General features: G+C 38.9%; 1 protein-coding gene across 23 annotated transcripts in view; it reads right to left on the reverse strand.

The window, feature by feature from the left end:
- Anks1b (ankyrin repeat and sterile alpha motif domain containing 1B) overlaps window positions 1–19891 on the reverse strand; it is a 1083815-nt gene that overhangs the window by 599553 nt on the left and 464371 nt on the right. For all 23 annotated transcript variants that reach the window (XM_087192834.1, XM_087192832.1, XM_087192833.1 and 20 more), the window contains one exon: window positions 12438–12618. In XM_087192834.1, coding sequence (XP_087048960.1) covers window positions 12438–12618 — 181 coding nt within the window. The remainder of the gene's footprint in view (window positions 1–12437; window positions 12619–19891) is intronic.

A 19891-nucleotide genomic window follows, 5' to 3' on the forward strand; every position in this document is an offset into this window, starting at 1 on the left:
TCCCCTGCTTGGGAAGTTTTCTGCCATTATTTCTGTGAACAATTTTTTTATGTCATATGAGCACTCTCCTGTTTCTTTGTTGACTCCTATCAGTCTTATATTATTCTCCTTTTCATTGTCTAGTAGCTGCTGGATTGATTTCTTGTGGTTCCTTACAATTTTTAAGCAATTTTTCTTTTCCTGGTCACTAGTTGCAATCTTACTTCTATATCTGAAATTCTGTCCTTACATTGGCTCATTGTGCTGTGTATACTTTTAATGGAGTTTTTGATCTCCTGGAAATCTGTTTTCATCTGTTTTATGGATTCCATTTGTTTCTTATGTTGGGATTCCATCATGTTCCTGAGCTCCTCTCTAGATTTATTAATCATGTGTTGCACTAGGAGCACAATCTCTGCTGTTATCTGAGAAATTATTTCTGATTTCATTTTTTCCAGATCCTCTTTTGTTGCCAGTTCAGGGAGTCCAGGTGGTTGAGTATCAGAGTGTTCCCTCTCATTTTCCTTCGGGGTTGCTGTAGGTGATCTGGAAGTCCAGTTTTGAGACTTGTTTACATGTCTTCTCATACTGACAGTGCGGGGTGGAGGGGGGTACTGTTGGTGCCCATGCAGCTCACCTCCTCTGAGCTGGGAGTGGTGGAACGGCAGCCAGGAAGCCCCTATCCCTGAGCTGGGAGTGGTGGAACAACAGCCCCGAAGCCCCTTCCCATGGGGGCGGTAGAATGACGGTCCAGAATTCCCTACCTCTGGGCTGGGAGTGGTGGAACGGTGGCCCAGAAGCCCCTATCCCTGAGCCAGGAGTGGTGGAACAGTGGCCCGGAAGCTCCTACCTCTGGGCTGGGAGCAGTGGAATGGCGGCCCAGAAGCCCCTTCTTCTGGCTCTCTATTATGTATTTTTATAGAAAGAGTCTCTTCCCAGTTGAACTGTAGTGTTTTGTTTGGCTCAAAGAAGCTCTAGGCTAAGCACTTTTGCAGCTGCTTCAGTTTGTATAGGTATCAGTCCATAGTTGGCTGGCTCCAAGTCAGAGTGGGATGACAGAGGGGCATCAAAGAGGAAAAATTGTTCATGGCAAAGTGAAACACAGTAAGCAACAGCCAGCAGCCCTACAAAGGTTCTTAAACAGTGACAGGACATAGGTTTCTTAAACAATGGAATGACATGATTAGATATGCTTGAAAAAAGCAATAACAAAAATTATGCTGCTTTAGGAAATAGTCAAGTCCTGGGGATGGGAAGCCTCATTGAGGGGCATTAGTAATGCATGAATATTCAGTCTGGATGATGCCTAGTGTGACCTCCCATCCTCTGTCTTATAGCTTAAGATTTCACTATTAGAGTTTCTGCTCCATAATTTAGTAACTATTAAAATAAAGACTAGTTTTATTGGTGGAAAGTGGTACAATAGAAAATACATAAGTGATTAATTGAGATGGGGCTGGGGATATCAGACAAAGAAGATGATTTTCAAGCCCTTCCACTCTCAGTTGTATCATCTCAACGAGACCAAGGGGCTGGGAATGATCTGAAAGGTACCTGGAGGCCAGGGGAGGTGGACAGTCTTCTTCTCTCCCCATATGAGAGAACATGGGCACTATATCAATTTCTATCTCTGTATGACAAGTCATAACAAGCATACATGTATTTTCTCACAGTGTATGTGAGTCAGGAGTCTAGGTGGGGCTTAACTGGGGCCTGTGTTCAGGATCTCACCAAGATGAAATCCAGGTAAGAGAATTAGAGGCTCACAGTCCTTGCGCAAGCTCACACGCTGCTGGAAGAATTCACTTCCTGGGAACTATAAAACTAATTTGGGTCATGAATCCAAAGCCAGCACACAGTGAGAAAAACTGCTGCTCCAAATTGCTCATCTCTAGACCTTGTTTTAAGGTCACCTGATTGGCACAGACCCACCAAAGGTAATCTCTGTTTTGATTAAAATCAAGATGGATGTAATCAGTTAATTACATCTGCAAAGGCCTTTCACCTTTGCCACAGAACTAAGAATGGGAGTTGTACTCCATCATGTTTGTCACTGGCTAGAAGCAAGTTATGGGACACACTAAGTCCTCAAAGGATGGTCATTATACAAAGGCATGGTTTAGGGAGAAGGGTTCCTTCAGATTCTGCCTGCCAGTCCCAGGCTCAGTGGTACAGATCTGTAATCCCACCCATGTAGAAGGCTGAGGGAGGAGGATGGCAAGTTCCAGGCCAGTCTGGGACTCACTGAGAACCTGCCTCAAAATATAAAATTCTTAAAAGGGGCTGGGGATGTAGATCAGTGGCAGAGTGATTGCCTATGATTACCTAGACATGTGTGAGGCCCTGGGTGCAGTTCCCTGTACTGAAAAAAGCAAATGCCTGCCACAGATGCTGAGTCAAAAGTGGAGGTTCCTTGAGTTAAGTAGGGAAGAGTTGGTCCATCTATTTATCTATTTTTTTTTTTGGTACCAAGAATCAAACATAGGACCTTGCATTTGCCAGGCAGGCACAGTGCCACTGAGCTAAAATCCCCAGCCCCAGTTGGTCCATCTAGCAGGCAGGAAGAATGCCTAGAACTTGGAGGAATATCTGGAATAAGTCTGCCCTAAGCCCACTGTGAATGACGTTTAGAAGTGAAGCCTGCTTTCAAAGGGCCAGTGCAAGGGCAAAAACACAGGCACCCTAATACAGACACGCATGAAGAACAAAAGAGAGAAATGTTCTCCGAGGAAGGTGCTAGCGACAGAGGATATGAAGACAGAAAAAGGTCTAGCAGTTTGGAAACTGTTTTGAACAGAGGGCAGGGAAGGGATTTCTCCACAGCATAGCCCTGGAGATGTGAATGCTTCCCACCTTTAAAAACATTAGCGTCAGTCCTACATGGCGTAACATCACAGAAATATAGCTGAGAAGCAGGGGGACTTTTCAAGTGATAAAAACAATCTCGTAGAGGAAATCAGGAGAGAAAAACTATCTAGCAAACTGAAGCAGACAGGGTAATTAGATGGAAGATATATGTAGCAGTGAATTTCAATCTCTCAATAAATTCCAGCTAACGAAGCAGTTATATTTCCACACTTATTAACAGAGAGTAAAAGCAAGAGAAAATTGAGTTAATAAAAGTTTAAATGGAAAAAGCCACAGATTTTTCAACAAAAAGCCTCTCTGGAACTTGCCGGTCGCCTGTGCTGTAATGTTGGATGCGTTAGCGTGTACGGAACTCTGGCTGCCCCAGCAATGACACACATCGGCTTTTGATTTCCTCCCACCCACCAGAGGCACCAAACTGGGGCTTGGAGCAAACAGAAATCCAACCCTTCCCAGGAGCAGGTGGACGTTTTGAGGGCTTAAGGTTCCAGTGCCTGGCTGGACTCAGCACCTGGCTGTTCCACCTCTGTGCTGAATTCTTGGAATTCAGTTTATGCATGCTGCCTAGACCTACAGTGCTACCAGCAATAAAAAATAATAATGGCCATTTTATTAAGCTTTTATGAAGCCACATTAATTAAGCATATGTTGTGCTCATGTATTTTTCATTTGATGGTACTAACTTCATGGAAAAGGGGTTTCAAAGAAGAAACTGATATATTTTTGTGTTTAAATTGTGTTCCCTTGGAATTCTTTCCTTCCCCAGGGCGAGACTGGAGACTTTAATGCCCTCAGGTGGGACAGACTCAAAAGTTGGACTCCAACCTCAGAACAATGAGAATTAGGCCCAGAGAACTCACGTGCAGACATGTGGGAGGCCACTCCAGAAGAGGAAGGATATAACCAGGTTCTGAGGAATTTTTAAAAAGGAAACGTCTGAATGTGATAAAGAGGAGGAAAATCATTCTACATATGTGTCCTGAATTTTTCCTTCTGGGCTTTGGCCTTAGGAGGATACAGTCTAATAAATAGGCATTGAGAGAACATAGTGAAATAGGGCCTTGGGTTCCACGTTGCATATGGACTCTGGGCATGGCCAGATCCTGTTAAACACGGAAGGAGAGATCTTAAGGATACATTTCTGAGCCTGGCTTACAGCGCCATGCATGAAACCAAGAAGGCTCTACGATTTCCAGGAGGGACCTCAGAAGGCAGCTGGGCTCAAAACCATAGGCTGGCATGAGGTCAGGTTGGCAAGAGGAGACCTGACCCTGCAGCAGAAGATCGGTTGGACGAATGGCAGGCCTGGCAGAGACTCACTGGGCCCCCTTTACCAAGCCAAAAAGAGCCAGAAAGGTCTCGGTATCTGTTCTGAGAGAAACACCTGCTAGTCACGTTGGGGCATATCCACACAGAGTTGTCCCTTCTCCTGTGCTGCCCTCAGGTTCCGAGAACTAGCCATTCATTAGCTAACAAAAAGCTAACTCAGATTTCTCCACTCTCCTCACGTCTGGCTTTTGCTATCTTTGGTCCCTCGCCAAGGATAACTTTGCTTCTAGTTCACAGAAAAAAACTAGGAGCCATCAGCCAGGAAAATGCAAATTGGATCATCTCTCTCCACTTCTAACACCTGTCAATGACTTCTCACCTGTCTTAGGATGAAGACTGAAACCTTGAAGGCAGCTTGCATGATTGAGCTTTTACTCTCTCTGTGGCCTCAACTCCTGCCATTTCTTTTCTTTCCTTTTTCTCTGGGCTGTGGTTTCATGTTAATGTCTGCCACAGAACATTTTTTATTATTATTATTGTTTTGAAGAATAGTCTTTTCTTCCCATGTAACCTAGCTACTTCTTCTTTCTTTGTCGCCAGAGCCTCATTCTACTTCCAGGATATCAGCCACCTTCTCAGATACTCTCACAGCACCCTGGTCTGTCCCACAACAGCACCCACTGAGTATGTGTATTTCATATAAGCCAATTGTCCTGTATTAACTAATTTCAATTAGAGTAAGAAGTTCCTGCATGGCCCTATGCACTAGCTAGATTACCTGTTATCTAACTATATATTTTCATATTTTTAAGAATTAAAACACCAACTTTTCCTTCCTTTGTCAAGCATCTATTCACCTATATCTTCCCTTGTCTGTGATGTGTAATATGTCAACAAAGACAGTGGGAAAGAGTCACATAGCCCCAGAGGGAAAACAGAAAAAAATATGGAAGACATCTCATGATTTATGAAAAACAAATAAGAATATATTTTACTATATTGGCTTTTGACATAAAAATGCTTTCATCTTGGATGCCTAAAATCCTGATCTATTTAAAGTACTGAATTTAATAATCAATAATTCAGCAGATTCATTTAATGTTTATTTTTAAGGAAATAAGTCCCAAAATGTAATCATATATCATTCTCACTAACTCTTGTCTTCTATCAGATCACCTGGATCTTAGCTTGGAGTTTAAAGATGGTCTCAGTAGCTTGTGTGTGTCATTCTTGCCTGCTGGAGACCAAAGCCTCCCTCAGCTCCTGCGTCCAGTGGTGGCTGTAATAATGATGCCTGGGCTTGGGGAGGTCCATCTAAGTCCATGTGAACTAATTAAACGGGAGGCCTTCCTTTGCCTTTCTGGAAATCCCCAGTCACTGTGGAAGGTCCGTGCCATCCTCTCCCTTCTAATTTTAGTTCTTCTCTCATGTTTCTTCTCTTTCACAGGAAAGCTTCCTATGCTACCGAGCACTTAAAGGCCTTTGTTTCTGTTATTTCTTCCATTTGGAAAGAGGCACTTTTTTACTTTACTTTTACAAATATTTCCCCTTCCCATCAGTTTTCTCCAGCAGGAGGTGGATGGTGTGAAACTACCAACAAGACTGGAAATAATTAGTTACCTAGGGTAATTGACTTGCTTAGCAGGTGCCCTTGGGAGGGTACTAACTCACAAAATTCTTCATATAGAAAGAGCTTTCTGGATATAACTTCCCATAAAGAGGGAGCATCTGTTATTACATGTTATTCCCACCTTCTTCTCCCCCAGAAATTCACAACACACCTACCTAGGACATTTCACTGAGGACTCAGAAATCATAAGACTCTTCAGAGGCTAAACCAGTTTTTCAATCTTTGAAAGCTGGTGCCTTCACTTTTGATGAGCATACAGTTGCCACATGACTTCATCACACCTTGCTCTACCCCAGGGAAAACTCAGTGTCCTGACTCTCTCCTCAACACAACTGCTTTGACATCCAATAGTGTTTCAAATTAAAATATCTAAAACTGAGCTTCCCCATCTCAATTAATATTAACTCCACACTTTCAGTGATTCAAAAGGAGCAAAAAATATCCTTGAATCACATCCTTAGTCCCTTTCATTTTCTCGTACATTAGTAAGAATGAGCCCATTAGTAAATATTAAGAGTGCTCAAGAGGCTGAAATGCCTTAGCCAGTGGGCTCTCAGGTCATCAAATGTTTGCTATGAGAATGAGATACTTGGTGGTCAGGAGCAGAGCCTTTGAGGAGAAAACTTGAATAACACCTAGGGAGCAACAGGGGGGCCTGTGAACCTCAAGGAAGAGTGGGACAAAGTGCTATAGAAGATGTGGACCCAGGTAAAGTTGATCTATATAATTTGTTAAACAAATGGAAATATTATTTTAAATATTATGAATGGAGACCAATGTAGAAATAAATATGGTCTTTATTTAAAGAATTTCCTCCAGGAAGTTGCTGTACTCTCTTAATGACACTGTGTGTGTGTGAGAGTGTGTGTGTGTGTGCGCGTGCAGGTGTCGGGGGGGAGCTGATCACTCCCACAGTCCTAGGGTCTTGTGATGCTCAGTGATTATAATCATTCATGGTTTTATGTGCATCCTACTCACAGAATCCACATTTCCTCGCAGCCCCCTTCTTTACTCCTTACTCCAGCAATTCTTTGACCCTACTGGAATCTCCAGCCCAGTGGTCCGTCCCACTGATTTTTCATTGTCACTTATCACTTTGTTGTTCTATTCCAAATATTCTCTTCTACTCTTCTAAATTCCACAAGTTTACCCTCACTCTCTTGCATTCGTATTTCCTTGTTTCTCAATCACTTCAATAATACCCTCTTAGCAAAACCACAACCTGTATAGAATTCAATTGTTCAAATTCCCCACACCTACATTTTCTGGCTGATCCAGGCTGGAGAAAAAGAATTGCATTGGCTAATCGAACATTAAAATTTATGAACATGAGCACCAAATGGGCCTTTAATGCTGCCAGGGGATCACACTACGGATCTTTGGTCCATTCACTAAACAGTTATTTCACATTCTCCTTTCTCCTCAAGCTCTACCTCCAGCTCTGATCTCAGATGGCGCTGCTACTTTCTACCTCAGGAAGCTATGATGTTTTCCACAGACATATTCTTGCCACACAGATGCCCTACCAGCATTGCATGCACACCTAAACATCCTGCCTGCTGACAACATTCTCTTGACTAAAACCAGTCTTTCCACTTGGTTCATATGTAAAACCTATTTGTTGTTTCTCCTTTTCATAACTTAAAAATTCCCTTTTGAAAAAAATCCCTTAGAAGGCCACATCCTGTTAAACATAATAGGGAATAGTAAAATCGTAAGGATACATTTCTGAGCCTGGCTTATTTCTTTGGACCATGAGTGAAACTATACTTGCTATCTGTAAGCCCTCTCCTCCCATTCTTCCTTCAACTCACTGTGCTGGGTTTCTGTCCCCTTAATTCTACTCCAGTTGCTCTTGTTCAGGTCAGCAGCAACCTCCGCACTGCACTGTTAAATCCACAAGCCTTCTCCAACGGAGGCCTCATCTCACTCGGCGCATCAGCTGCATCTCATGGAGTCCACCTCTTCTTCCTTCTTACACACTCATCAGACTTCCTCTGACCTTACAGGTGGCTCCTGCTGGTGTTGTTTTTATCTCCTCCTTCACATACCTCACTTTCAATCCTCTTTATTTATGCCCATTCCGTATCATCTATATAATGATGATGTTCACATTTCTCTATTCAGGCTGAGCCTTCAGCTGACCACCTAACACATCTTTCAGATATCTAGTGGGCATTTGGGGCTTAAAATTGACTCAGTGTTCACCTAATGTGCTCTTCTCACAACATCTTGTATATGAGACAATAGGAAATCCATTCTTCCAGTTGTTCAGGAAAATAAAACCTTGGAGGCCTCCTTAATTTTCTTTTTGTCACATACTGCATCTACTCCTCTGTAAAGTTCTATTGCATCTACTTAAAAAACACATCCCAAATGCCTGTTTTTCTCCTCCTCCACTGCGTCACCCTGGATCTGGGCTGCCCTCCTCTCTCATCTTCCTGCAATGCTGTGATTGCTCTGAGCTGAGCTGGCTGCCTGCTTCCTCCTAAAGTCGAGGTTAGGCCATGTGACTCTTCTTCTGAAAGACCTGACCCCCTCATTTCATTCCAAGTAAAAACCAAAGTCCTTAAATGGCCTATTAGCCCTTACGTAATCAATATCCCTGCCTCACCCTTTTACCTACAAACCTTCCGTATTCCAAGTAATAGCATTCAGCTTGGGCTCACCTGCTTCAGCTTAGAAACTCAGAGCCTTCCTTGAACTCTTCCCCCTCACCTTTGCACAGCCAGTTATTTGCATCAATCTGTTCATTGTTGCTTCCTTTCATCTCTCAAATCTGCATACATCTTTCCATTGCTGACGACAGTTTCTCCCCACTTCCAATTTCAACTCATCTCAAATCTACTTACTATGTATTAATAATAATCTTTCTAGTCAACTGCAAACCTGTTTCCATCATTCCCCAGTCTAACACCAAAGCCCTTCCTCTTCAACAATTTGTTTTGATGATTCGTATACTGATGTTTTAATCATAATTCAGGATACTTGCTAAATGACCCCGCGTTATAATACATTCATTGGTTCTCTTAGTGTTTCACAGCATACAATTCATTTTTGAAGGCAATTGGTCTTTGTTCTAGTAAATGCCATTTTTGTCAAGATTAAATTTTTTGTGCAAGCAATCATGTATAAACCAAACTGTAGATGTGTCTGTTAGTTTAGATTATACTTCAAAATCAAGAGAAAGTTAATCACCTTACCTAAAAGGTACACGTTTACAGAGCGTTTATCTATCTTAAAACTATTATAGATTTCAAATAAAAATATTAAAGAAGAAAAATGAGATATTAAGTGATAATGATGATAGCATTAAATAACATTAGTACTCATAATTTATAAAATGCATTCACATAAGTAAACTCATTTACCACTACAAGTACCCTAGAACTAGATATTATTTCCCCTTTTCAAAAGAGCAAATTAAAGATCGGAAAAGTTAAATAATTTGATAGAAAGTATTGAGCAGATCAGTGACAGGACCGACTCAGATTCAGTCTCTCTTTTTTTTTCTTTTTTCATTCTCTTTCAATACATACCATGTGGCAGTTTTTAAGGTTTTTAAATACATACTTTTTCAAATAGATAAATGTCAACCTTAAAAATTTTACTTTAAAATTTAAAGTTTTACTCTTTAATGGGAGGCAAATCAGCACTGATCTTCCACATTGTTATCTACTTTAAATTTTTCAAGGAAATATGAAAGAAATGCATTCTGTTAGAAAACTATAAAAAAATACTACTGGAAACCACTTCAACTGTTACAAGGCTGGAATTTAGTTCTATTCAAAGGCAGACCTGACCACATCCTGAGGGCTGAAATTTCTCCACACATTTTGCGTGGTACTGGTAGAGCCCTGGCAGTGTGAAAAGTGTGTTCTTACCCTCCCCGCTGCAGTCAGTCAGACTGCAGAGAGGCAGCAGGGCTCTGAGACTAGATCTGTAACTTCTCTAGCTTTAATTATAAAGAGAAAGGGAGAAAGGAAGAGACTAAGGAAGGAAGGGGCAGGAGGAGGGAGGGAAAGAAAGAGACAGAAAGAGAAAGGAAGAAAGAATAATTTATTTACCTCGGATTATTGAAAAATATTTAAAACTTAACCATCAGAAAAATAACATTCTAACCAAAATAAAGCCAAGAAAGATTTTCCTAAAGGCAAGTAGCAAAATACTTGTCATTGTTCCCATTTTACGATTTTAAATCTGGAACGAGTACTCAAATGAGTACTGATTGAATAAAATTATATGCCCAGAACCCTTTCAGTGGTCCACACACTGTTTTTCTTTGCAAATCACATCCTGTCTCTGCTCTGCTATAAAACTGCATCTAGTACATGGCAGACAAACAATAAATGGTAGCTGACTGAATGTTAGGTTTGATGCAGACTGCAAAGAATTATGTTAATATCATAATTGCTACTGACACTACTAACAGTTATTAATATTTATTGAGCACTAAGTATGTACCAGATATTATGTTAATCACTGTAATGTATTATCACACTACATGGCTAGTTAATCTAATTAATTTATTGATACTCTAATTCTATAGATAAGAAAGTTCTAATATAAAAAAGGTCAAGTCTCATAGCCGGATGAGAGGCTGAGTCTCCTAATTACTAACCAAAATTAGGCAATCTGACTTCAGTGCCTACAGTGTGCCAGAGACCCATCTATTCTAGTGGACATTCTTGAAAAAGAGAAGACAATAAATAAGCAAACTAGTAATCAATATTACTTTGTCTAGTAAATAATGCCAGGGAAGAGAAAAGGGAAAGATTTCCCAGAAATGACTAGAGCAATGTACAAAAATGCTTAAGAACATGGACTCTAGCACCAGGCTTACATCATAGCTCTGTCTTTCTGGGTTGTTATTTGTGTCTGTTTCCTTATCTGCACAAGGTAATGCCTAATTCATATGGCAGTCATAAGATTAAATAAGCTGGTATACATAAAATCTCTACAGCATTGTGTTATGGTTTAGATCAAAAAGTTCCCCTAAACGTCTCATGTGTTGTGGGATAAAACTTTTAGAAGGTGGTTGGATCATGAGGCTTCTAACTTCCCCAGTGGATGAATCCATTGACAGCACGACTGGGAGGTAATGAAAACTTAGGAGGTGGTGCATATTTGAAGGGAGTAGGTCATGGAGATGCAGGACCTTACAGACTTTGTCTTGTCCCTGGCCCCTTGCTCTCTTTTTCTCATTAGGTGAGCAGCTTTCCTCCTCCATGCCTTGCTGCCATCATGCTTTTACAGCAATGTGATCACCTGATCAAGGACTCAAACCTATGAAACCGTGAGCCAAAATAAACCCTTCCTCCTTTAAGTTGTTTTTCTCAGGTGATCGCACAGAGTGCCCAATTCATTAAATACTTACTTATTACTGTTGTTGTTTTGTTTCTTTATTATTATAATTATCATATTGAGAGCTTGTACTCGATATAAGGTGGTCCAGGAAAGCCTATATAAGGAAGTACATTTGAGTGAAAACTTAAACAACACTCAACCACAAGAAAATTTAGAGATAGACATTACAGGCAGAAGGGACGAAAATGCCAAAGTGCCACAGCCAGATATTCAGCAAAGAAGAACAGTGTGGGCCAAAGATCAAATGAGAGATAGTCAGGAACCAGGTTGAATTCGGTTTCACTAGCCAGGGTAAGAAGGTGGGTTTTAGTCTAAGTTCAACTAGAAGCCTTCAGTGCATTCCAAGCATGGCAATAACAAGCTCTGATTTGCCTCTTATCACTACTGGTCGAGTTGGTATGGAAGACAGGATTATAATTTCCACAGAATCTAAATCTTACCATTTTCATCAGTCATCACTGTTAAAATCAGTTTTCCCCTTCTGAGGAAAAATAACTCCTGGCTGTATTTTGGAATGTTTGTATTAGTGCTTTTTAAAAGTAGAGTCAGATTAAAGGACTTAATATGAGCATATACACATGCTCTTTGCACACACATTTTGAATAAAGATTACATAGAATACCCAAAATGCCATATTTCTGATTCTAAAATTCATATTAATCATATCTACAGGGTTTTGAAGAAAAAAAATTGAATAGTTCACTGAATGTAAATTAGACAGAAGGGAAAGAGACTGGGTTCCATCTCTCATATTTCTCTCTCTCAGCCTTACTAGTTAATTACTAGCTCCCTCTTCCCCAAAGAAAGAAAGTCTCCTAAATCTGACTGAGTGGAAGCAGGTATGTTTTACTGGTGGGTGCTATGGCTTTCCTTAATGTTCTCCTTACTTTCACACCCCTCCTCTCCACGTTTATCATGGTTTAAGCAGACTTACAGCCCACCTTGGCAACATTTTCCAACTTGGTCTTACCAAATATCCTTGGTATGGATACGCCTCAAAGCAACTATCAACAAAGCCATGTGCTGATTAGTTGATACCACTCTGTGTAGAAAGGTATATAGCAGTGGAAGAACATTTTTAGGTCTGTAGCTATTTTATTACCATAATAATACTAAATCATTTTTACTACCTGAAAGATTATTAATGTATTGAAAAAGAATATTATACCCACACTCTAACATAAATCTTAAAACCCCACATTGCCACACATGTATATAAACCAAAAATATAATTTGTATGAAGACTCTTCTTAACTCTGCTAAATTATAAAGGCTTTAGTCTGAGAAGCTCAAAAGTACAGTTGCACAAAGTGAACTGCTGTACCTGCATGTTCAGTTCCTTTGTTCTTGACTTCCATGGCTCCCATGGAAGAGGTAGGTGGACTAACAGCAGGGCTGGAAGTAGAGCTTGCACACACTGCAGACGTGCTGATTTCGAAATATTCTTGGTTGTGGTTCATTCGATGAAAATCCAGAGAAGACACAATGGATGTTCGTTGTTTAGGCTAAAGTAAACAAATGTGACAAGAGTATTAATAGCATCACATTTATCTTTAGCCCAATCTCTCCATTCATTTATCTGTGACAATTTCAGTTAAGCTCTCTAGGTTCTAGTCCTTAAATATAATTGTGCTTAGAAGCAGATAATAAATGACTTGATGAATTAAATAATGAAAAGATTGTTTAATTAAAAATATTATGGCATAGCTGATATAATATTTAGACTTTTATATGATTTCCCCCAAAGATGAGAAAGACATATTGCACAGCATTTCTCTTAATGATCAATTTTGAAAGTTGCAACTTTAAGTCATTTTTCATTCAACTAACATTTATTAAACATCCGGCATTTGCTAGACCCTGAGGATATAGAATCCAATAATAAAAGGTCCCTTACAACATTGAAGTATAATTAAAGCAGTTCAATTTTTTGATTCTTTATATAGTCCAAGGAATTGGTGGCATTAGATATTGTCCCCAAGTACCATATGCTGGGATTTAATCGCCAGAATTAAGTAAAGTTATATAGAACATTTTCTAGGATCTAAGAATCTACTTGGTATTTATAGTGAACTTTGAATCTCTTCTTTAAGGATTTTAATTAATCCCCAAATAGCAAGAAAAGTCAATTTAAAAATAAAAGTTAACATCATGGAGTAATAATAGATATAATCCATAGCCTTTGTCACTTATGTATTATTCCCTATAGCAGTTTTCCAATCTTGCCTATATTTTAATTAGATTCACTTTTTTTCCCTAGCCACATAAGTTTCTGATATCGTCCTTAGGATAAATTGCAATCTTTTTGGCTCTCAGATGTGTGTGGACATTTCCCAAGAATCAAAGTTTCACTTTGTATTCTTTATGTTTATATTACTGAAATATTAATAATTTATTATAAATATAAATATTATAATAAAGGTAAGTTTTCTATAATATAGTGAAGTTTACTGCATTTTACTTTTACCAAAGTACAATAAATTGTGGTTTGTTAATGTTTTCATTTCCCTTAAATGATTATTAATTCAATCATTGTACTCATAGATTACTTTCATACAAGATACTCAAATACCCTGGCTCTTCCTGCTTATCATGTTCTTTTCCAATAGATATCATTCAGTCCATAATATAAAATTATATGGGAAACATCTGTTTTCATGGAATTTTTAATGTAAGATGTGAAATTATCACAATAGACCTTATTATTTTATCATTGTAATGTTTTATGAAAGAGGTTGAGAGGCACAAATATTGTTCTACAAGAGAGTGTAAGTCATTTATTATTATGACACATGCACTCAGTAATAGAATTCAAATTAGTACCACACAGGATTTGGTTGCTTTTGAAGTATAAAAGATCAGAGTTTAATGTCAGGCCTGGTTTCTCATTAAATGTCCGTGGGGCTACTGAATGTCAACTCACATTCAGTGGCCTTTCCACTGGGCTCTGGAACAGCAGTTAAAGGGGCATAAGCTGGGACACAGGTGTAGCCATCATTCTAAGTTTTTCTTGTATTGCATTTTTATTTCACTTTATATATAAGCAATAGACCAATTTTTTATAATGTTCTATCCCATCAGTTTTGTAAAGGTGAAGCCAACTGATGTATATGCTCCCCTTACTTATAAATGTTTCCCAAATATATGTTTCTGAACCGTAGCCACCCACAGATCTAATTGCATTAAAAACAATTTGTTATTTAGTCATAAAGACAAACAGGCTATTTTTTGCTGCATTAATTCATTCTATAAATATTTGCTGAGCACACAGTAAATCTCAGAAATTGGTAAATGCATGGTAAGCACTGCACTAGGAATAAAAGTGAGACTTTGTCTTTGTTCTCCAGGTGATTAGAGACTTGAGGTGAGAGGAGAGATGGTGCATAGGGAAGAGACACACTATGTGGAAGCCTGGAATATAAAGGAGCCAAAAGGTAGGTCTCTACTTTAGGAAGGTGATCAGAAAAGGCTCTAAGGACAGGTAACTCATAGCTGACTTCAGTGAAGCAGAGCTGATAGGTAGATGAAGGAGAAATGTGGACAAGGAAGTACAAAACTGCAAATAACTCAGTATGGCCAGAGTACAGAATCCGCAAAGTCAGCAGTGGGTTCGAGACATGAGATACTGAAAGTTGCAGAGACCAATCATAAAAGCTTCTAAAAGCCACGTTAAGAAGTTTCATCCTTAACCTGAATGTTTTAAGTAACCAATGAATGATTTCCAAGAGTGCTTCATAATTGGGCTTGTATTTTAATAAACTCACTTTAGCAGTCTAGAGAATGGTTTGGTCTGATAAGGACAGCAGAAGGGAGATTAGTTAAGAAAATTTTACAGAATTCCAACCAAGACATTGTAACAAAGCAGTAGCAATACAATTGGAGATATCCATGTTTTTAGGAGATGGTAATGTGGTTAACTTTCTTGGACTTGGTGTCTGATGAATGGGCTGTGACCACTGATCCATTGATTCTTTTTTTCTTTTTTTGTACCGGGGATCAAACCCGGGACCTTGCACTTGCGAGGGAGACAGCAGAAGCACTGAGCTAAATCCCTGGCCACCATTGATTCTAAGTAAGAAGTCTATGGTGAGTAGCTTCTCAGTTGGGTGGATGCCAAAAGGTAAGCCTATGCCCCTCTCTCCATGGGAAACACAAATTTATACACCTGTCTACCAGAGATACACAAGATGTGTGCTTGTGTGTGCTCCTGAGACCCAGTTTAGACTGCTTAGTCTGTTCATCCAAATCTACATGATAGGTCCCTTTCTTTGAGCAGAGTGCTTTGATCTAACTGAATATATCCTCAAAGGACATGTCTGGAGGAGGGGAGGTAGGCTGAAGGAAATTCCAGGGAAACAAAAACTCAGATCATCTGACGTTCTCATTTGCATCTTTGAAACTATTGGTCATCACTAGTAAATGTGGAATATTGAAGAAGAAGGAACTGCTGAAAGCTCATTGATCATTTGAAGTGAAGAAAAGTAAGAATTGTTATTTTAGTCATGCTCTGAGACAGGAGTCAGTACTCTATGGCCTGTGGTCCAAATCTAGCCCTTCCTGTCTCTGAAAATAAAGTTTCATGAAAACAAAGCTATGCCCATTGCCCATTAATTTGCTTGTTTATGGCTGCACTTCCTCTACAAGGGCAGAGTTGAGTAGTTGTGAGAAAGACCATATCATCTACAACACCTAAAATAAAAACTGTCTGGCTCCTTAGGGAAGACATTTGGCAACTCAGCATAAGGGATAATTTTACTGATTGTTTTAGTGCTCAATACAATCATAAGCATAGCTTCCCTTTATTCCATAGCTTTTCTTGCATTTGATTTGAGCCATGTGGCTGTTAACAATTGACTGTTTATAGATGAGAACTTTCTCTACCCCTCTCTTAACATCCAGATTATGTAGATGCAAGTTGAAGGAGGGTCATACAACCCATATTGGACTTTATGAGAAGTTTTCAGAAACTTCCTTTATGTTATGTCATTAAGATTGTGGGATTGTCTGTTGTGTCCTCTAGCATTATTTAACCTAACTAGTATAGAATGTAGTGGCTGAGAGAGGCCAAATGATTTATTTAAGATTACATGAGTAATCTGCAGAAGGGCTTAGATCAGAAGAAAAGTTCATATGGTCAAATCTAGGGAAAAGCAGATGGAGCCTCAAAACATGAAAGACAAAAACAGGACTGATTAAAAAGGAGAACTGAAATAACAACAGTGGGAGAAAAGAATAAAGAGATGGTACAGTATTAAAAGTGGATATCAAAGGGGATGGGTCTATAACATTCACAAAAACTTTGATTTTAATGCATTCTAATTTTTTAATACTTGAATGGAATTCTACAGAGCCACTAGTTATAAGGAAATTTCACAAATTCACTGAAATTATAAATGGGATTTTCCAAGTGTCAACATGTAAAATGAGCTGTGTTTTCTGTGGCTTCTCTTCCGGAAAACATCTCCATTGCCTGAGGTCTAGCACTCTTATCTCTACTTCCCAAGTCACATATGAATACATAAGAGGAGTCAAAAAACTACAGCTCAGAGGCCAAACCCAGGCTTCTGGCTATTTTGGTAGAGAAGGCTGTGAGCTAAAAATGTTTCTTACATATTTAATAGTTTTTTAAAAATCTAAGGAATAATTATAGTTCTGACATCTAAAAACCGTATGAAACTCAAATATTTCTGTGGGTAAATAAAGTTTTATTGGGACAAAGCACTGCCCTGCCTTTTGTTTACCAGCCATGGATGTTTCCCTGCTATATAGCAGGTGAGTAGTTGCTAGAAACTATAAGAACCACAAAGCCTAACTATTTCACTTTCTGGTCCTTTACAGAAAAAGTTTTCGACCCTTACAATAGCATGATTAGGGAATGTCTCTGAAGAGCTGAAACTGAACAGACATCAGTTGATGGCCAAGAATCCCACCAGTAAGGTGCAAATATGGCAGGAGGTAGGGTAAACACACCAGCAACTCCGAGCCAAAGCACAAGCTCCATTATCTCACAAACTTCACTTACAAAATAACAGTACAGACATAAAACCCTTAAGAATTTTGACCAAATGGCACTAACCTCAAGCAGAGGGCCCTTTTAAGTGCAGGGCCCTGTGAGGCTACACTTCTTCCTTCATCATGAAGCCCGCCCTATGTTAGTTAGGGATTGCTTTAAAGGGACAAATGTGTGAGCTTCCTAGGGTCACATAGAGGATGATATGCTTTCCTTACACTTATCGTGGATCCTCTTCATCAATCAGAATCTATTATCATAAAAATATTTTGTTTTATTTAAAGATGTAAGTTAAAATAAGACAAGGAATGATCAAACTATAAGTGAATGGTTAAATTAAAAAATTTTTATTACAGTAAAAGACACATTACTACTACTCCCCTTAAAATACCTCCCTTTGCTTGAAACACACTTATGCCATTGTTCTTGTCACTTTCTGAAGCAGTTTCAGAAGTCCTCTTCCGTGAGTGTCTCACGAGAGGCACCATCATGGCTGCCTCCAGTTCTGAATCTATTCAAAACAATTACTTTTCATGGTCAGTTTGACTTTGGGGAAGAGCCAGAAGTAGAATAATGCTAGATACAATGAATAAAGTGGATAAAGACACACAGTAATGTTTTCATACGACAGAAATTGTCATGAATATTTTGAATCAATTCAGGATATCAAAGCAGCAATGAAAACACACTCATGAGAAAAGACTTCCACAAATGCTCCATAGAGTAGCAAGAACAATGGATAAGTATATGTCAAAGCAAGCGGGAGAATTTTGTGGGCAATTAATGGCAATGTGTCATTTACTGTAATAATTTTTCATTTTTATTTAACCATTTACCATATGTCTTGATCATACCTTGTATCTTCTGATAAAACATTAAAGATATCATGGGCATTACGACAAACCACACAGATATGATCCACATTTGAATTAAATTAAACATAATTCCTAACCAGTATAAAATTTGGATAATATTTTCATCCAAATTTTCTCTAAATTTAAAAAATCCATTTCATGTTCCCTTTTCTGTTACATTTTAAATACACTTACTTGAATTGAAGTGAATTTAAAACCATTTGAAATCACTTGATTTCATTATAAAGGAACATCTTCAAACTCCTAATAAAATGTCATAGGACTAGAGGGATGCACTAGTGTCAGTACAAAGATGAAGTGGTACTAACAAAAGTCAATGGTGTTATTAAATTAGCCAGGGAAAACTAAGATTCAAAATGAGTTATTAGGGAAACCACTGAATATAAGAAAATTTGTGGTGACATTAATAGAAATACGTGGAGAAGACAAATGTTCTAGACACTCAATTATAAATTATATCAGTGCAAACTAATGTTCTATTAGGCCAGTGGCAGTAAAATTAGATGCCTTTTAAAATACTTTTTAAAAAGACAGTGAGTTGTATAAATGAACCACCAGAATAATAGTATTTACCTTTAAAACCTTAATCAAGCTGGTATATTTTATATATCTGGCATGTGGTAAAAATATTATATTCTACACCTTTTCCCCCAAATGATAGGCTACTCTCCCTATGCTATCATATCTCTACAGACTTGAAACGTCATCTTCATCATATACTAAATGGCTAAATATAAATTGGGTTTATTTTTGGATTTTGTTATGTTTTTACTAATGTGCTTGTCTATTCCTATGCTGATCCTGCACTCTTCTATAGTTACCTCTGTGGTTTCTTCTCCTATTTCTGGAGCTCCTTGTAAGTAAGTGTTGAGTCTCTTTGCACCTTCTTGATTTATTTTCTGGGTATATTCCACAGTTTATTGTCCTACAGCACTTCAATTTGTTCAGCAAATACATGCTGACTCTCAGCTATGTGTTAAGCATGGTTCTAGACTCTAGGTTCATGAAGAAGTCAAGAACAAAAGGCAGAAAACTTTCAGACATTTTATTATGACATTGGGTGTAATGACCCCATTTTTAGCTTTCAAAACTTGTCTCCTCATCCCCTAAGTATTCCATTTTTTAAAGAACCTGAACTTTATTTTTGAGAGGTTATTGAACACATATAAGTGTCTTTCTGAAAAAAACGGAGTAGAATCTTTTTCTGACATTAATTGTGTTTTCTCGGGGAATATTTACTTTGTTCTTTGAGCTTGGGTTCTCTCTTCTTGGTTATCCACTTCCCCCTGTGGCTCTGGCACTCCTGTTAGCCAGTGTTGATTGCCAAGGGACCTGGCCCACTCCTCTCTTCTGCCCCAATCTTCACATTAGGAACTTCTCAGACTCCTCACTTTACCCAGACAGCTAATGTCACCTGCTGGGCAGAGTACAGGGCCGACTGCTCCATGCATAAGGTGCTGAGGTTCTGTGGTTGCTCTGGCCACTTCCTCTGACTTTGATAACCATGTTCTGGGGCTCAAGCTTGAGATCTTTCACAGGGGTCTAATAAAACATCAGGTCCATTCACTTGGCCCCTGTGTTGGATCATAGATCTCTTCCTCTGGTCTTGTCCATATCTAACAATATTTGTTTTTAACTTTCACACTTCCCAAATGCCTCTGATAGTAACACTACCTGTTTTTCAACACCACTACACATTTATTCTTATTTTTTTTCTATATTTTAACTGCAAGTAAGGAGGAAGAAAATTTGGTCAACTGGGATCCACTTGCCACATGGAGTTAGATTCCTCCTTGTATTTCTGTTTTGATCTTTAGCTGTGGTGGTGGTACTACTGCTGGGGATTGAGCAGGGGCCTTACCTGTGCCAGGCAAATGCTCTACCACTCAGCTC

Source organism: Heterocephalus glaber, unplaced genomic scaffold (genome assembly GCF_053883595.1).
Source record: "Heterocephalus glaber isolate CG9 unplaced genomic scaffold, H.glaber_assembly_v1.0 deba00001572, whole genome shotgun sequence".
NCBI lineage: Eukaryota > Metazoa > Chordata > Mammalia > Rodentia > Bathyergidae > Heterocephalus > Heterocephalus glaber.